The sequence below is a fragment of the Mus musculus genome, chromosome 17 (assembly GCF_000001635.26).
Source record: "Mus musculus strain C57BL/6J chromosome 17, GRCm38.p6 C57BL/6J".
In the NCBI taxonomy this organism is placed as follows: Eukaryota; Metazoa; Chordata; class Mammalia; order Rodentia; family Muridae; genus Mus; species Mus musculus.
This window is the reverse complement of record NC_000083.6, coordinates 14,995,783-15,009,338: the sequence shown is the minus strand read 5'-3', so window position 1 is coordinate 15,009,338 and position 13,556 is coordinate 14,995,783. Positions and strand designations below refer to the sequence as shown.

The 13,556-nt window shown below is 39.3% G+C and overlaps 1 protein-coding gene across 2 annotated transcripts in view; it reads left to right on the top strand.

The window, feature by feature from the left end:
- Positions 1-13,556, top strand: part of Gm3448 (predicted gene 3448) — a 14,402-nt gene extending 846 nt beyond the window's left edge. The window contains exons 2-4 of one of the 2 annotated variants that reach the window (NM_001123367.1): positions 7,153-7,359; positions 10,042-10,197; positions 13,390-13,556. In NM_001123367.1, the coding sequence (NP_001116839.1) occupies positions 7,153-7,359; positions 10,042-10,197; positions 13,390-13,500 (474 nt within the window). In that variant the 3' untranslated portion in view covers positions 13,501-13,556. The remainder of the gene's footprint in view (positions 1-7,152; positions 7,360-10,041; positions 10,198-13,389) is intronic. The other variant, NM_001360662.1, reaches the window with a different exon arrangement.

The window sequence follows — 13,556 nt, the reverse complement described above, 5'->3', positions numbered from 1 at the left end:
TTTTGCACAAGGTTGCAAAATAGTGTTGAGCTTAGGACCTGTGTCTGAGGACACCTAGTGGCTTCTTTCCATACCTACTTCATGTGGCTCATGAGTGATAGGTAGGATGAAGCTAGATATAACAAAACACACGGGTTTTTAGAACTGAACTATTTTGAGATGACCCCAGAGTGATGGCAAGACTTCAGGTTTGAATGTCTTTTTAGTGTCAGTGTTTTACAAAGAAAAGAACAAATAGAAAAGTAAGCATGCTGAGTTCACACACCTAGGAAAAAGAACAATGAGCTATGTCTAATTGCCAAACATAATACTATATTAATATTAATGTTTGGGTTATGAACACTAAAGATTTCTATACTTTGAGACAGACAAGAGTGAATCTAGGAATCTACTGCCCATTTTGAAAGTTGAACGAGCCCGGATTCAACCCGAAAATACACATTTAGTAAAATCTAGAAACAAGGGTACATGGAGCAAGGCATCTTATTTGATTGATCTATATCTATAGATCTATATTTCTTAAAAATCTAGCCTTCTGAAGGTAAAAACTTTGAATATGCCAATAATTAAGAATTTAAAATAGAATCCCACACATGTTTACTAACCCTAACACCAAAAGTTATTTTCAAGTGGCCAGTGATTTCTGTATTTCTGAGAAAATGAAAAATCAAGACACCTGAATCAAATGAGCACCACTTGATTTTACCTACCCTGTATCCATTTATATCCAGTTATTTTTTTTGTCTTCTGTGTGTGTGAGTTTGGGTATGTGTCTATGCAGCATGTAAGTGACATGAGAGTGTGGTTGTGAGCCAGCATGTGGGTGCTGGGAGCCACTGAGTCTCCGAGAGCTGCTGACTCCCGGTGGCCCTCTCTTCTCTCTGGTGGGAATGTTTTCGGAGATGTAGCTCACCTCACATTGGGCAGGGCTTCAGTGGGTTAAGTGACTACTCAGACTTTGTAGGGATAAAACCAAATTAAGTTAATGAACTTAATACACGGTTTGTTATAATGGCAGATGCAAACTGGAGTGTTCTCCTGTCTGCGAGAACTCCGTCTTTCCAGTATAATATGCTTTTGCTTAGCCGGAGTTAGGTCATTGTAACCAAAGATTTCAAAACCTTAAGAACATTATTAAAAATTGGCAACTTTATCAGTCTCTCAAGCATATGTATTTGAAAACCATAAACATTAGCAAATAACATTTTTGCTAAATAATTGGATATCATTGAAATTATGACACGAGTAAACTGTTTATTTAAATTTTGTAAGGAGGCTCCATGTAGATAAATGCCTCTTAGTAGCTAGTTTTGATAACAAATTTGATGTTTTTTTAAAGATTATAAAGGTTTCATATCAACTGAAAGAATAAAGTACTTTTAATAAGTATAATAAATCATGTGACTAGTATACATAAAGAAATGTCAGAAATGCATTTTTAAAAGTAGTAGGTTCATTAAGAGTTAATATGAGGCTCCGTGTGTTCTATTCCCAGAAGAATCATATAACCTTGAAAACACTATTAGTGATAGTGCATTAGTAACTGTATCCCTTGAGTAGACTGTAGTTCAACAGAAGATAGTAGGCACGCCTTAAGAGACAGGTTGAGTTATCTTTCCATACATAAATACAATATCAGAGTATGTGCAGTGAATAGAATTAACATTCACTATCACAGACAGAAGGCTGGCATGAGGGAGGGGAAGTTCTGGAAGGGTATTCTGTCAGTGAAGTGCCTTAACAGTCACGTTATTTAAGTCACTAAAGAAAAAGGAAGGGTAACAAATACCATTCTAAATAATAGATGAAAAGTCACAGATATGAAAATGCCTTTTAAACCAGAGTCGCAGGGAATACCAGGCGTAAGAGACAGAAACTCCTGCCGAGGCATACTTGAAACCAGTGATATAAACGTTTTTAAGGAAACTAACTAGGGAAGAGAAAGTAGGCGTCTCAGAAACAGTCTGAATCAGGGACGTGATCTTTACTGAAAGAAAACTAGATCTAGAATACTATGCCCAGCTAAAATAAAACTAGACCCAGAGTACCACACACAGCTATAATATATGTCAAAAGCAGAACTACAAGCTCTTAATGTAAGGAAGTTGAAATCCTTACATCGTAAATGACAAAAAGTGGCAAACAAAATCAGTTCTTACATTAGAAAAGCGATTATAGGACAGCTTGCTACCATAAAAGTTAGTGATGGTACAGAGACTTAACACACCAAAGCTCAAGCTTTTAGTGATAGGATATGAAAATCTGAAATGTATCTGATGAATTATTAAGAGTTCTTCACTCGCATGTGTATGTGGTATATGTATAATAATATATATTCACATAATATTCATATAGTAAATGTATACATATGTGTATTAAGATTAATATTTAATTTATATATATATGAGTTAAAATTTCCAGAGAAACTTAGTTATTTAGCAGTCTTGCTTTTAGCAAGGAGGGGTGGTGGTGGTGGTGGTGGTGGTGGTGGTGGTGGTGGTGGTGTGTGTGTGCGTATGTGTTTATGGTCTGCAGAAAATCTGCCCTCTTGAGAAATTAGTAAACTAGACTTAAGCTATTGAGATTTGCAAAGCAAAGGTGAACTATTGAAAGTGAACCAACTCCAGCCCTTTCTAGATTTTTCTGTTCTTAAGGAAGAGAGAAGGCGGTGTGGACAAGATACCTGAGAAAAAATTGTGAAGTTCACAGTCCATAAGCACATTTAAGCACATTTAAGCACATTTAAGGCTCATTTAAGACCTAAGACCTAGTCATAGGATTTAGACTACATCCTTTTCTCCTGTGCATTACAACAGCCACATTAACTTGAGGCCTTTTATAGAAGTTCTCACACTATGAATTGGTTTGGTTACCCAGAAAAAAAAAAATTACAAGGCATTGGGCTGGAGAGATGGCCCAGCAGTTAAGAGAACTGACTACTCTTCCAGAGATCTGAAGTGAAGTTCCCAGCAACCACATGGTGGCTCACAACCATCTGGAATGGGATCGGATGCCCTCTTCTGGAGTGTCTGAAGACAGCTACAGTGTACTCACATAGATAAAATATATCTTTCTTTTTTTTTTTTTTTTTTTTTTTAAATCGCAAGGCATACTGGATGGAGAACACCACAAAGACAGTAAGCACTAGGTCCACACACGAGAGGAATAAAGGTATCAATAGAAATATTCACAACTTTAAAAAGCACAGGCTGAAAAGGGAAGAATGTTTAAAATTTTTGAGGCAGTTATAGAAGTTGTAAATTGGGCTGGAGAGATGGCTCAGTGGTAAGAGTGCCAACTGCTCTTCCAGAGGTCCTGAGTTCAATTCCCAGCAACCACATGGTGGCTCACAACCATCTGTTGAGATCTGATGCCCTCTTCTGGTGTGTCTGAAGAGAGCAATGGTGTACTCATATACAAAAATAAATAAATCTTAAAAAAATAAAAATAAAAGAAGTTGTAGATTATTCATAATAGAAATTCCAGACAGAAAATAGAATATAAGGAATATAAGTCCAGTAAATTAAAATAACTCAGAGGCCACCACAGTGCCAGGAAGGTCAGAGAACACAGCAGAAAAACATGCCCAAACAAAATCTATATGTAGGCATATATTCTCAAACTACTACTCAAAAATTAAAGATGAAGAAAAGTCTGAAAAGAAGCCAGAAGAGAAACATACTAACTATAAGAATTACATTCATTCTCAGATATGAAAAACAGAAGTAAAAGTATTCAGAGAAGAAATGTGACAACCTAGGATTGTTTTTTTTTTTTTAAATTAGATATTTTATTTACATTTCAAATGTTATCCCCTTTCCTGGTTTCCCCTCCGAAAACCCTCTATCCCCTCCTCCTTCCCCCACCCACCCACTCCTACTTCCTGGCCCTGGCATTCCCCTACACTAGGACTTAGAGCCTTCACAGAACCAAGGGCCTCTTCTCCCATTGATGACTGACTAGGCCATCCTCTGCTACATATGCAGTTAGAGCCGTGGGTCCCACCATGTGCATTCTTTGTACTACCTAGGATTTTATACCCTGCAAAACTAAAATGAAATGAGAAAGGATTTTTGGACAAAATAACGAAAGAAATTTATCTCCAATAAACCTGCCTTATGCAAAATGGTAACAGAAAAAATAAAAAGGAAATCAGAAATTTGAATATAGCTAAGAGTATTAGAGTAAATGAAGATTAATTAAAAACTTTTAATGTTCCTCTTTTTCCTCTAACAGCTGTTCTGAACTTGTTGGAGGTTGCATATCAGATACTTACATTATGATTCATAACAGCGGCAAAATTAGTTATGAGGTAGCAATGAACGAGTTTTACAGATGAGGGTCACTGTAACATGAAGAGCTGTGTTAAAGGGTTGAGAACCACTGCTGTAACAGATAATGGTTTGTTAAAAAAAGATAACAGGAAATATATATAAAATTATGTTTGCACATGAATACTTGTTAATGTACCCAGAGGTGAGATGAATGGCTGTGTAAGAGAAGGAGAGGGAGGGAAGAACTTGAGTCATTTTAACCTTGCAGTTGAAGTGTCAGTTGACTTGCCTTGCCTGCACATGCCAAAGTCTACAGCTAAGAGAGGAGGCCAGGGAAGAGAGACACATGTGTTAAAGAATTAGAGGAGTCATGTTAGATTCTCAAAGCACAACAGAAAAGAATGGAGGACCAGAAGAACAAGGGCATCTCATAGAGCAGAGTAGCATATGGGATCGATACTCATCCAGGTGTATCCTAGCGATCACTGAATGTCAGCAGTCCAAGTACAGCAATTTAAACACAGTTGTCAGAATGGATTAAAATAAGACTCAACTGTGTTTATAGTAAACGCACTTAAAATACACATACATAAAAGGAGACAGGTGAAGAAAGATACACTAATATCAGAATTAACTGAGTAGCTATAGACTTCAGACAAAGCAAAAACCAAAGCAAATAAAGTTATCAGCAAAAAATGGGTCACTGTTTATCAAGAATGGGGCCAGTTGCCTAGGATACATTAATTCTTGCAAATATGCAGCTGATAGAGCATCAATGTGTCTATGAGAGGAAAATGTATAGGTTTAAAGGAGAAATACACTAATCTAGCATTATAGTAGGAAATTTGAACAATAAGTCTGTCAAAATAATGGACAGTGCTGGATTTGTCTTTTATAGATCATCTGCCTACCATGGGTGAGGCCCTGGGTTTGATCTTCAGCCCTCGAATTTTAATAAATTTTATTATTAAAAACTTACAAATAAAAAAATTGTGTGCTGAAATAAACTAAATCCCAAATCTATACATCTCAGTGAACTGCTCTTCAGTTAGGCTAGCACATAAATAGATATGAACACACAAATTTGAACGTGTATGTTTATGTGTGTCTTAGTTACTTTAATACCACAGCATACACAATCAACTGCTGGTAAATAAATAAATAAACCAAAAAGTAAAATTAATTGCCCTAATGAATATTAAAGCAAAAAACTAAACATGTTAAAAAAAAATCCTAGCATGCTGTTTTCAATTCTAAGAATTCTACGCCATGCCTAAGTTTTCCGGAATGCAACGATAAGTCATTAAAAGCCTCCCAGTGTAGTGCACTACATAACACGAAGCAATATGATATATAGTCATATGCAACTAATGAGAAAACTTGTTATCCGTCAAATTTTACCCTTTCACAATAAGAATACTGAACAAAACAATAACAGGAATTATCACAACATTAAAAGGCCATATATTAAAAACCCATAGCTAAAGCCATATTCAGTAGTAGAATTTGTCCTCTAATATCGGAAGTAGGGCAAACATGTCCCTTCACTCCTTCTAGCCAAGCAATTAGATACAGGAAAGAAATGCCTGGTTATTATGAAAATGAATCTTGCCACTTTAAATGAGAGGCTGAAAGTTAATCCAGGAACTGCTGTAGTGTGGTATTCAGCCTTTTGAAACCGCTATGTGACATTGTCATCTACAATGTGCTGGGTTGTATTCACAGCACTCATAGATAGCCTGGAGCATGAGCCCACCAGTCAGCCACAGGTTGGACACACCTCTAGGGCTCTAAGTAACTATTGTAATACAAATTGTATATTTTAGAAGGAAATATCATGTTAAAAAATCACATGTCAAAAATCATGGACTGATATATATGTGTGTGTGTGTGTGTGTATGTACACGTACATATATCTGCTTTTGTTATCTTTTCAAGTGAAGATTTATAAATGTGGGCTGGCGAGATGACTCAGTGGTTAAGAGCACCGACTGTTCTTCCAAAGGTCCTGAATTCAAATCCCAGCAACTACATGGTGGCTCACGACCATCCGTAATGAGATCTGACACCCTCTTCTGGTGCATCTGAAGACAGCTACAGTGTACTTAATAATAAATAAATAAATAAATAAATAAATAAATAAATAAATAAATATTTATAAATGTGTAACCCAAAGATACTACTTTTTAAAATAACTATATGTGAAATAAATTTATGTATAATATTTTAATGATTGTAGGCAGGAAGGAAGCACAAAAAGTTGTTTTATCTTTATCCCTCAGCCATTCTGCAGGCTACTCTTGTTTCTGGTTCTTTTCGATATTTTGTGGGTAGTCTAAATACATGCGTCCAAGTTTGTATATCTGTGTGGTGTATGTCTTAGTTGCTGTTCCTATTGTGTGATAAAATATCCTTAGAAAAGTAACTTAATAGAGCAAGTCTCTTTTAGAATCGTGGTCCCAGGCCACTAATACAGAGAAGGCATGGCAACAGGAGTGAGAGGTGTCTGATCACCTTGGAGCCACACTCAGGAGGCAGAGGGCAGTGATTACTGGTGCACATCACTGTCTCCTTCCTAGGGAGTGGTGCCACCCACGGTGGGTAGGTCTTCTCACTTTAGTTAACCAAATCAGTGTCATCCTCAATCGGCAAGCCCGAATGCCTCTCTTTAGGTGGTTATTTAGTCTCAAACTGACAATGGAAACTGTTATGCTGTGTCTACACAAAGCATAGGCTCCCTCAAGTTGAAAGCTAACAATCTGGGATTTATGGACTGTGTAGAAGTGGCTGCCTAAAAGATTTCAGGTTTCCTGGCTCTGTCTCCACTGATGGATATTCTTAAATTCTAAAATGCAGTCTCTCTCCCTTCCTCTTTCAGTATGCACAGATCTTAAGAGAAAGACTGAGAGAGTCTTTTCATGATGTTCAGTACGTGGAACCTCCGTTTGATGACTCAATTGCTGATGTAGGCAAAGAATGGAAAAGTGCCCTGGCAAAATTAAAGTTTGCTAATTCATACAGAATGGAGCCACTGAAGAAATTTCAAGCACATTTGGTAGAAACTAAAATCCAGCAGATATTAAAGGTAATTAGGGACCAGGGATATAGCTCAGTGGTAGACACAAAGTGTGTATGTGTGTGTGTGTGTGTGTGTGTGTGTGTGTGTGTGTGTCCATTCACTATAGAGACTGCCTGTGAAAATATGGAGACTAAATGGTCCTATAATCTTCTTAGTGTTTGTTAAACTCAGTCTGAATCTAAGGAGAAAGACAGCCAGTCTCTTGTAAACTAAATTCTGGTATGGGTTAGATATTTGATGCACTGCATGTAGGACAGGAAACATGCACTGGTGGCTTTGCTAGTGGAAAGCAAACTGGTTTTAGTGGTATGGGGAAAAGGCATTTCTTCCAGGTCAGTAACTGCATGGGTGGTACCAAAAGATGGTGTGCTTACGCAGTGAAACCATGTCCCACACAACAGCTTCAGCTGCAGATGCTGCCTGGCTAAGCTTCCAACCCTTCACCTGGGTCTGTCTCTTCTGAACAGGCCAAATAGATGCATTGAAAAAGGCTGTGCTAAAAATCACAGTGGCAGTGATTTGTACTAATGCTAATTCTAAATGTGTCCACTGGAGGTTATCTTCAATAAAAACACTTGCTTTCATAGGTCAAGGAATCAAGGTGGACATTCTTCCAGATGCTAAGTATGTCTGTTCTAATCATGCCTTTTTATACCTGGCTCAGGGTGGCTTTGGAGAACCTGATGTTTGCTATGTGAAATCAGACTTGTGTTCACATTCCATTGATCTACCAATGGATCCCATTAAAAAAAACCAAGGTGTGGAAAGGCAGAGTCAAGCTACTGTGTACTAGTGGGATCTGGATTAGAAAAATCAGAAAGTCTGATTAAAGTTGTGTGGGCTGAGGGGGCAATCCTAGAAAGCTCTGTGCCTGGGAACACAAGGCCACTTGAAGAAGTGCTGTGTTCTGCCTCCTTTTCCATCTCTGACAGTAGTCTTCCTTTCTCCTGGTACTGGAAAGGAACTTTGTTGTGAGAGTTTAGTTCCTGCTTTCAGGAAAAATAAGGAAGGCCAGGCTACAGCACCCACAATTTTTCAAGTAATTTTTGGGTCAAAATAATATGAGAAGGAAACTTATTTTAAGGTAGCATACTCTGAACCTCTCTACCACCTCCCATCCCTCCATAGCTAACTGTATATTAAAAACTAAGTGATATTTGGCAAACCTATTATAACTTAAAGTTTGGGGAAAGAATTTTGAGCAACACAAATAGCATATGTGATCTAAGAGTGTATATTTTTGTTCTCCTACTTGACCCTATCCCATAAACGAAATTAAACAAAATTGAATACATAGCCTGGGTACAAACCACATTTACAGAGGTCATCCCAGGGACCTTAGGCCAAAGTGAGGTCAGCATATGGAGCTGGAGAGACTCAACAAGCCATGGTGCTGGGACTACTCTCAGAAAAGACTGCCCTTGAACCTGAGTTAGAGTCAAAAGCAAGTAGACGATGCTGAGTATTGGGAAGAGAGATCCAAGCCCCAGTGCAGGCCTCCAGCCAGCTGTGCATATGGAAGGACCGGGTCAGCGAGCCAATAGCAGTAGTTGCAGAGAGAAGAGAAGAAAGGGGCAGAAGGAGCAGGCCAGGAGGATGGAGGAAAGACATCTACTTGACTTTTTGTTCCTGTGAGTCGGAGTGATAGGAGTCTGCCTGTTATCACCAGAACTCAGTGTAGAGTCCTGGGTGCACTCCAGAAAGGCAGTTAATTAAAAGCTTTGTTATCGATCAGCTTCACTCTCGTTTTGTAAGAAAGGCCCCTGGAATGAAGAGATTGCTCAGCAGTTATGAGCACTGGCTACTTTTCCAGAGAACCCACGTGGTGGCTTACAACCATTTATAACTCTAGTTCTGTGACATACAGCTCCCTCTCTGGCCTCCATTGGCACTAGGCACACATGTGGTGCACAGGCACATATGAGACAAAACAATCATGCATTTAAAGTAAATCTGAATTTTTATTTTTAAAAAAAGAAAGGATCCTGCTTTGTGGTCTGTGAGCTACATCTCCTTGTCATAGATGTTGGCTTGGTGGTAGATATGGTAAGTCAGAGTTGTCATAGGGAGTAAGAGAGAGAAATAAGTTCTGACCCAGAGAACATAGCAGTGACACAAACCAACTCTGGGCCCAGAAATAACAGGCATTTGGAAAGCGCAATCCAAATTTTTATGTACACATAAACACAAAATGTATCCTTCCTTTACTATGGATTTCCAGAAACTCTTTGAAAGTCTCTTGTCTCCTTAGTGAGAATGGAAACTGGGTTATTTACAACAAGTTGACAGAGCAGCCTTCAAAGCAGAAACTTACAGCTCCGCTGTTGAACATGAAGGGCAGTTGAACTTAGTATTTTTGGGACAGGGTCTCACTATTGTAGCTTTGGTTGGCCCGGAACTCACTGTATAGGATAGGATGGCCTAGAACTTATAAAGAGCCACTTGCCTTCTGAGTGCTGGAATTATAGGCATGTGACACCAGACCTGGCTTTGACAACTGAACATAATTTCAAAAGCAATTTTTCCAAAATTGTTATTAAAAATAAATTGGTAAGTATAAACATATGGTCATCTTCAGGAACTTGTGTATTTTAAAACAGTTGTATGTATTATTTAGATACATGCTTTGTATTTATATAAAAACATTTGGTTTGAGAATTGAAACATCTCTCTTAATTTTTTTTAAAGGACAGTCTTAAAGATGTCAAATATGATGACAAAGCCCCTCATTTGTCACTTGAATTGGCAGATCGAATATTGGCAGCAGTCAAAGAATTTGCATACCATCGTTATAAATTCATTATACAAGTATTATTTATTCAAAAGACTGGTCAAGCAATAAATGTAAGTGCCCCGACGACCCAACATCTGTTCCTTTGAGCTGTGAAGTGTCCCCAGGGATGGATCCTGAAGGAACTTGGATGCACAGATCATTTTGTTTAAAAGACTTTTTGTTTTCATTACAAATTATCTGAAAAGTACTTACCTAGGAATACATTTTTGCTATCAATAATTGGCTAGATTATATAGCTTGTTTCTTGGTCATACCAATTTTGGTAGCTTAAGTATCATTGAAATAAACTAACCAGTAAGCCTGGTGGTACACGCCTTTGATCCCAGGACTTGGGAGGCAGAGGCAGGTGGATCTTTGTGAGTTCAGGGCCATCCTACTCAACATATTGAGTTCCAGGATTGCAGAGCTACATAGAGAGACCCTATCTTGAAAAGATCAAAAGAAATAAATATTAGTTAACCAGTACGTTTCATTTAGGCATATTAGGCAATGAAGAATGTTTATAATTTAATATTGGTATTAATGTGTGATTTTTTAGGGTTGAACCAGAAAGGAAAGTTATGGTTTAACAATAGTATATTTATGTGTTAAGTTGACAAGGGTCAATTGTGCTGGCTAGTTTTTTTTTGTTTGTTTGTTTGTTTGTTTTTTTTAGATTTAATTTTATTTATTTAATGTATAAGTGCTCTATCTGCATGTACACCTGCATGCCAGAAGAGGGCATCAGATCCCATTATAGATGCTTGTGAGCCACCATGTAGTTGCTGGGAGTTGAACTCAGGACCTCTGGAAGACCCGGCAGTGCTCTTAACCACTGAGCAATCTCTCCAACCTGTGCTGGCTAGTTTTATATCAACTTGACACACGGTAGAGTCATATGAAAAGAGGGGGCCTCAACTGAAAAGTTGCCTCCATAAGACTGGACTGTAGACAAGCCTGTAGGGCACTTTCTTAATTAGTGATTAACTCGGGAGACTCCAGCCCATTGTGGATGGTGCCATTCCTGGACTGGTGGTTCCTGGGTGCTGATCAGGCTGGTAAGCATTGCCCCCATGGCCTCTGTGTCAGGCCCTGCCTCCAGGTTCCTGTTTAGTTTGCTTTCTTGCTGCAGTTTCTCTGAGTGGACCTGTGATTCAGGATGTGCAAGCCAAACAAACCCTGTCCTCTTCAAGTCGCTTTTGGTCATGAAGTTTCATCACAACAATAGTAACCCTGACTGTGATAGACAGGCAGATGGGTGCTGAGCTCAGAGTTACAGACAGAGGAGGTCCTACGTCCATGCGGAACTGCAGCACATGAAATCCATGCACTGAAGAGTAGGAAAGTTACAGGTGGTGTTACTATGACTAAATAGCAGGGCTCATGCTATTCAGGCAGAGACATGAATAGACAGGAATTGAATCTTTAAGTTGCACTTTATTCAGAGAAGACAACAGGCTAACCCCTATAGGCCACCTTCCACCTCAGACAGCAGATTACATGTAGAAAGGGGCAGGAAATAAGCCTATCAGTCACTCCAGAATTCAGTCTTGCCTCAAATCACATTTCTGACACGTGTAATGGCTATGTCTCTGCTATGAACCTAATATGCCTCTGGGTGCTTCTAAGCTGGGTTGGGGAATGGTTAACTCACAAGAAACCATTCATTAAGAGTGATACATATGAAACTTAATAAGCATATTTCTTTTTATAATAGGGAGTAAAAAAACTGTTATGCTGGGCAGTGGTGGCGCACACCTTTAAATCCAGCACTTGGGAAGTAGAGGCAGGTGGATTTCTGAGTTCAAGGCCAGCCTGGTCTACAAAGTGAGTTCCAGGACAGCCAGGGCTACCCAGAGAAACCCTGTCTCGAAAACCAACCAACCAAACAAACAAACAAAAAACCTGTTCTAATACAGAATATAACAATGCTCTTATGTATTTATCCTATTTGACATCAGTAAGTTCTCTGTAGAAAAGATAAAGTAGGGGTGATATGCCAGAGCCGCTGCTTGGGACTCCCCAGAAAAGGGAAGGCTGGCCGATGGCCTATAAAGGAACAGGCTGTACCAAGCCAGAAAGAGCATTTTAGCAGAGGTCTAAGGCAAGGCTGGGCTTAGTAGGATGGGAGAATATACATACATGTGCTATATATAGTGCTAGTGTGACTGAATAATGAGCTGTCTGGAAGTGAGTTTCTCAGACGGCAGCATTTCGGTCACCATTCTGTGAGGCTGCTCGGCCTGTCACCACCTGTGTCATCTGGAAGGAAGGCTCACTGGTGTGCTGCAACTGCTCTAACTCAGCTGGTCCTGAACATTTCAGACAACCTGCCCCTTGCCTGACAGCAGTGCTGGCTGCCATTGGGCTTCCCCACATTCTAGCCGTCCTCCTGTACAGCATTCCAACAAAAGCGAGGCCAGACTACAGGACTTTTGACACTCGCTTAAGCTGTACAGTGTCACATTCTGTTGCCTAGAGCAAATCAGAAGGCCACCTCATTCAAGGGGTGAGGAAATAGTCTCTCAGGAGGAACCACAAGGAACCTCAGGTCAGTTTGAATCCATCACAGATATAGCACAGCTTGTCTTGTCTTTGCAGGCATCACAAATAAGTCATGGCCTATTTGTATAACTGGCACTGTTGCTGCCAGACAAGGCCCTCCTATCAAGGCTTTTGGCTGAAGATTTTTAAATGTGGCAAGAAGGATCCCTTATCATGGTCTGGAGCACAGTACACTGGCTTCATAGGCCCCATCACAGAGCCCTCTGTTCCTGCCTAGAACTCAGTAGAAGGCATCTACCAGCCTCCAGAAAATAAGGAAGGCAATTAGTAGCCTGATTCTCCATGACATGGAAAATTAGGCTTATCTTATAAAAATACTTAACCTTTTAAACATGGATGTGTGTTTGGAAGCATGGGGTTATGCTCAAGAATTCAGGTACCTGAATTGGCGAGAGTGATGGATTCCCCGGGAGCTGGAGTTACAGGTAATGTAAGCCATCTAATGTGGGTACAGGGAATTGTGTCTTGTGGAAACACTGCACACTCTTAACTGCTGAGCTATCTCTATGTAGTGCTAGGATGGAACACAGGAATTTGAGCTGGTGTGTTATCACTTAAGTTACCCGACTCAGCCTAACAAATTATTTCTTAAATAAAACTTTCTGAGAAACTGACACACACTATTTTAAAAAGCCAAGCTACTGTAATTTAAGTTACTTAACACATTCCATCTGAGTCTTTTCAATTTTGTCTCACAGATTGCCAGCAGATGGATCTGGGATGTGGCATGGGACAACTGGGTAGAAGCTAAACATGAAACAGAGTCTTACGTGGTATTGGCCTTGGTGTTTGCTCTCTATTGTGAATAGCTCAGGACCAGCATTTTCACCCCCCATCCTTCAAAATAAATGATATATACAGATCT